Consider the following 5,808-nt stretch of genomic DNA (forward strand, 5'->3'; position numbering starts at 1 on the left):
TATCCCATTGTAATTCCAGTCAGACACAAAAGCACCTGCTAATGTGCAAGAGTGGTATAACTGTGGCTTAACCCATTGCTGGAACCTGTAAACTACAAATCCAACAACTCCTTTAAAAATAAAAATAAAGGGGGGAGAGGGAGAGGAGGAAGAGAGGGAGGATGAACTCACAAGAGCCAAACAATACCATGGACATCAACACTGAGCAATGTGTACACATTCTGCTCCACTGTGGGGCACAGAAGGAACTTGTAAGGAATAAACTGGAAGACTTGGAGTAAGAAAGCTTGGAAAAGGAAGATATATTGTGATGGCAACAGATTGTGGGTGATGAACCTCTAGGACAGTTTATTACACATTCATAGGTTGTGGGTGATGGACCTCTAGGACAGTTTATTACACATTCAGAACTTCCATAAAGCAGCAGCAAACAGCAGATGACCAGGAGATCATCAGCACTAAGAGTTCCCTTTCCCAAATATCCTGTTACACTCCCCAAAGCACTGCAAGGCCCAAGACAGGCCCCAGTGCTCTGTGTGTGAACAAGCAGCTCCTGCTCTGTGCTGACTGAGCAGCAAATAGTTTTCTGTCCAGCTACAACAAGTGGTGAGGAACATCCTGAACATTTTCAGTGTGCAAATTCAGATAAAAAGGGGCAAACCACAACTCCAAGGGATTCATTCTCACACAGGTCCCTGACTCTGCATTTGTGAAGAATGAAGTGCTAAAGACATGTTGTGTTTTTCCACATCAAACTGGTCATCTTGGCCTGATCTCCCTGGAGATGAGATGGTGCCACTCAAACAGCTGTGCTAGACAGCCAGAGGTAAAGGCACAGTCAAATATAACTTCCCAGGCAAAGTTTTATCTTCCTGAGCCATCATTTCCCCAAAACACTCAACCCTGAGTTAGTATGTTCAGCTAAAAATGACAGACCAGAGTTTGAACTCCACAGCTCAGTTAACTGAGCCTGTAGCCAAGACAGACCACTGTCTTTGTGGCCAAACAGCTATTTCAGAAGGGAAAGATTTCCTCAGAAGGAACAAGGAGAAGATACAGACAGAAATATTGGTGTCTCACTGGAGATTGGGGCAGGGAAAAGGAGATGTGAAAGTGTTCCTTACCAGTTTGAAGTCTTGAATGCTGCAGATGAAGTAGGGCGTGTTGGGCCGGCGGCTCTCGATGTACACACAATCTTTAAAGACAAGATGTGACAAAGAATGGATATTAACTTCTGTACCTCCAAGAAAGAACAGAAAACCAGGCTAAAATTCAACTACAGCTTCAGCTTTCAAAGAGCCACCATTTCATTTGCATAGCATGTAATTTATTCCGAGTCGGATCTAAAAATAGCAACTATTTATGATGATAAATAAGGGAATTAACTGCATAAAAATCCGCATTGATTTGAAGAGACATTTTGCTAGAAAAACAAAAAAAAGAAAATTCATTTAAAGCCCACTCTGAATTGAGTTAATAACAATGACCAGGTCAGAGCCTATGAACCAGACCAGAATAAGAGAGGAAACTAATCAGATCTTTTGTGGTCAGTTTGCCCATTAAGAACTGAGCACTAACATATTTTCTCTTCTAATTGTGAAGAAAACCAAGGCAACCAATCATAAATGAAATGCAGCAAAGTAAATTAGATTTACCTCAGGGAAGGCCTGGGCTGTCTCGAATTACATTTGACATGACAGAAACACAGTAATTATTTTTGTTTGCTTTTGACAACTGGACTCTACAAGGTTGTGGAACATAAGGTCTGTTGTATTAGAAACAGTCTTGGCAATAACTACAACAAAGGCACTGCCTCTGGAATACAATTACTGCAGGGATGGCAAAGAAGTGCCTGATTAATGATAATGACCTTAGAAATCAGAGAACTCACACACAGCTTGCTAGACAGCAAAGATGCTACTCCCAAAGCCAAACAAACATCTAAAGGACAGTCATTGTGTTCTCTTTTTATACACAGATAAGGAAACACAGAGGATTTGAAACATGGGAAGATTAGAAACACAGAAGATATAAAAAACACCACTATCCTATGAATGGCTCTCCAGGAATCACCAGGAGTGCTGCACACAGTTCTGGTGTCCTCAGCATAAGGAGGACATGGAACTGTTGGAGCAAGTCCAGAGGAGGCCACAAAGCTGATAAGAGGGACTGGAGTATCTTCTCTATGAAAACAGGCTGAAAAGTTGGGGCTGTTCAGCAAAGGTTGTGTAGGGACCTCAGAGCAACCTGCCAGGAGCTGAAGGGGCTCCAGGAAAGCTGCAGAGGGATGGGGAGGAACTGAAAAAAGGGGAAAATTTAGGCTAAATATTAGAATTTTCCCTGTGAGGGTGGTGAGACACTGGCACAGATTGCCCAGGGAGGCTGTGGCTGCCCCAACCCTGGCAATGTTCATTCCAGGTTGGATCAAGCCTTGAGCAACCTGCTCTGGTGGGAGGTGTCCCTGCCCAGGGCAGGGGGTTGGGGTTGGATCATCTCTATGATCCACTCCAATCCCTTAACAGACTATCAACTTTTTTATATTCCTACAGAAAAACTCCAAAATCTCACTATAAGACACATTCCCAAACACACAGACACGGTTTGATCCAACCCAGTTCATTCTGAAGCCTCAGCGACTTAACCACACCAAAGTACTCTGCACCCTTGTGTTATCCCAGAATTCCTTGGCTAATCATTCCATTTAGACAAGCCTCCAGTCACCCAAGCCAACTGCTCAGTATCCCAGATGAATCATCTATTTACATCATGTTCCACCACTCGTTTGTGGGAAGTTTTCCAGGATTCACTGGGGAACGTGCATAAAAGCTAGGAGATTTCAGATAGAGAAAACACCACCACTTCCAAGACTTTTTTTCCTCAATAGCTCAGCTTTGCAAGCCTCGTTCCCAGAGTGTTATCAGGCAGCAGGCAGAACAAACAGCTAAGCACCCCTCTGAAATGGCTGGCACAAAAGTGAGAGAGAACGTGGCATCTACTCTGGATAAAGCAAACGAGTTGACTCACTCTATATTGCATTTAAGGAAGGCACTTGGCTGCCTGCCGAGCCTGAAAACAGAGATGACATCCAGTTAAGACATCTCCAAAGCAATAGAGGCCACACAGATAAGAAAACAAGTTTATCCAGGTGCAAAGCAATGTCATGAACAACAGAAACTGGAAAAATGCCCAAAAAAAAGAAGTAGAAGATACATGGATGCATCAGCATTAGCCACTCAAAACTCACCGTGGAGAGCAATTGCTTCCATTTAGCATAAATCCAAACAGCTTCAAACGTGGACCCAAGGAAAGGAAAATTGTGCCTCATTTTTCTAAAGCAACAAAGCTTCGTGGATAAGGTTTGTGCCCATAAAATAGCTCCTCCTTCTCCTTAGCACACTGGAATGTGCTATTGCCCCTATTTTTCCACTGATCACATACTCCTGGCACAATTTCACAGACTCATAGAATGGTTTGGGTTGGAAGATCTGGAGAACATCTAGCCCAGCCTCACTGCCAAGGCAGGGGCACCTGGAGGAGCTCTATATGACTTAGACAACTTTGATTAAGTGTAATTTCATTTCTTTTACTGCAGGACAGTCACCCTCACATCAACCTGCATTCACCAGGAAGTAAGACAAGGATGAGACAAGTAACCACCAGGGAAATGGGTGTGCTACAAAAACTCCCACTTGGCTTCCTCCACAGCAAGACAACATCTATGTGTCAGCTTCTAGGGACCACCTTGGAGGAGTGAAACATCAGATCTGTTACACCACAGAGTTCAGTGGTGACAAACCAGCAACTGCCCCAACAGAAAGGCACAATAAATACAAGTGTTTCCATAACCTTTGCCACACTAGTGGCAAAACAGAGTAAAGAAATCTTAAGTTTCATGCACAGCCGTTGGATTCACTGCCTGTCTCCAATCATGAGAGCATTTGCTTCCTTCCCTATTCCGTGTAAAACGTCCCACTGGAGATGGAGCATTTCTCTGACACATGGTACAGAGTCATTATGCCTTTGGGCTTGTGATATTCACCAGATGTGCCCTAGTTCTGAAGGGTTACATTAATATTCCCACACTAAAAGCTGCTTTTAAAATTAGAGCTTCAATGCATGGACATAAAGATCTTTGGGGAGGAAAAAAAAAACACCCAACCACCTCCATTTTCTGAACATGGGAACCTTTAGCAGCTTAAATGCTGCACTTTTTCTACTAACCACGTTCACAATTAGGATCCTTTTATGTTTTACCTAATGAGTCAAGGCTTGCATCATCCAAGAAGCAAAGCCTTAGGCTCTCTGCACAGCACCACACTTCCACAGGGATGATATTCCTTGAAAGCCATTGTCAAGGAATTCTCTACAATCCCTTGTCATCAGATTTCAGCAGTCACCAGAGTAGCTGTAAGGAACTAGAGCTCCAACACAGCCCTGCAAAGTTTCCACATCCCAATATCTTACCGAATTCTTCCCATCATTTTGCTTTCCTTCAGATATCTATGGGTGATGTTCTGAAAAATGCTATGTCAGATGTGTAAACCAACCCAAGTCTTCTTAAAAACTTAGGGCAACACTTTTCTATGGGTGAGGTTCTGAAAAATGCTATGTCAGATGTGGAAACCAACCCAACTCTTCTTAAAAACTTAGGGCAACACTTTGAATAGTTCAGACATCAACTCTTACACTGTCACAACCAAGCAGATCAATCACCAGGCCTGTGCCACCAGGAGGAACATACTGTGTTACACTTCTCCCAGCAGTACAGATGGACACTCCTGTTCCACATCCACCACGTTCACTTCATGAGGATATAACACTTATCCCAACACACCCTGAGGGGTTCAGCCTCTTCTCCCCAGCAACAGGACAAGAGGACACAGCCTCAACCTGCACCAGGTAGAGGTTCAGGTTGGACACCAGGAAGAATTTCTTCATGGAAAGGGTTGTCAGGCATTGGAACTGCCCAGGGAGATGGTGGAGTCACCAACCCTGAAGGAGTTCAAGGAACTCCATGTGGCACTTTGTGCTGTAGTCTAGTTGACAATGTGGTGATGGGTCACAGGTTGGACTTGATGATCTTGGAGGGTTTTTCCAACCTCAGAAATTCTGTGATATATAAGGACTTGAAAGGGAGGGAGACACCCTTTACCTGAGTGTGTGTGTGTACATATCCTGAATGCAAGTTGTGAGATAGGCAAATAAAGGGGATTTACACCCCAGAACTAAAGGATATTTACATCCCTCCATTCTGGGCTCTAAATTAAAAGGGTCAGCTGTCCCAGTGCCCTCTGCCAACCAGTGAAGAAGCCTGATGAGGCAATTCTGACCTTCTCCAGAAACACCTCTGCCTGAGCCAAAACCAGTGGGAAGCCCAAGACACCACCAGTGTCTCAAGTGCTCCAAAGGTAAATGCCACAACCCTCCACCCCCCAAACAGTGAAATGCCATCAGGAGCAGGTTATTAGCACTTACAGCTCACGAATAACCAAGTGGTACCTTTCAAAATAAAGATTTCCAACATTCAGTGACTTCTTAATGCTGAAATCTGAACTTGCCTGTTATTCCAAACACAGGAAAACTGCCAAACCTTGCAAACAAAGGTCAGTAATGGAAACAAACCTCACTACATTTGGCATGTTGGATCTGTAAGAACCACAGAAACCCAGGGAGGAGGGCACTGGGCATGCCAAACACGTGGGTTGGAGCAGAACAATATTCCCACTGACAGGTAGGGAGCTGTGCAGTTGCCTCTCTTTCCCCATATGGCTGACAACAAACAAATTGCCAGTCTGATCTTTTAGTGTC

The 5,808-nt window shown here is 44.0% G+C and overlaps 1 protein-coding gene across 1 annotated transcript in view; it reads right to left on the bottom strand.

Moving 5' to 3' along the window:
* Window positions 1–1,124: 1,124 nt before the first annotated feature.
* LOC103804226 (arginine-glutamic acid dipeptide repeats protein-like) overlaps window positions 1,125–5,808 on the bottom strand; it is a gene marked incomplete at its 3' end in the record, with an annotated part of 14,216 nt that continues 9,532 nt past the window's right edge. Inside the window, exon 2 of the mRNA XM_009076828.1 lies at window positions 1,125–1,195. Within this exon, the coding sequence (XP_009075076.1) occupies window positions 1,125–1,195 (71 nt within the window). The remainder of the gene's footprint in view (window positions 1,196–5,808) is intronic.

Source organism: Acanthisitta chloris, unplaced genomic scaffold (assembly GCF_000695815.1).
Source record: "Acanthisitta chloris isolate BGI_N310 unplaced genomic scaffold, ASM69581v1 scaffold14380, whole genome shotgun sequence".
Lineage (NCBI taxonomy): Eukaryota > Metazoa > Chordata > Aves > Passeriformes > Acanthisittidae > Acanthisitta > Acanthisitta chloris.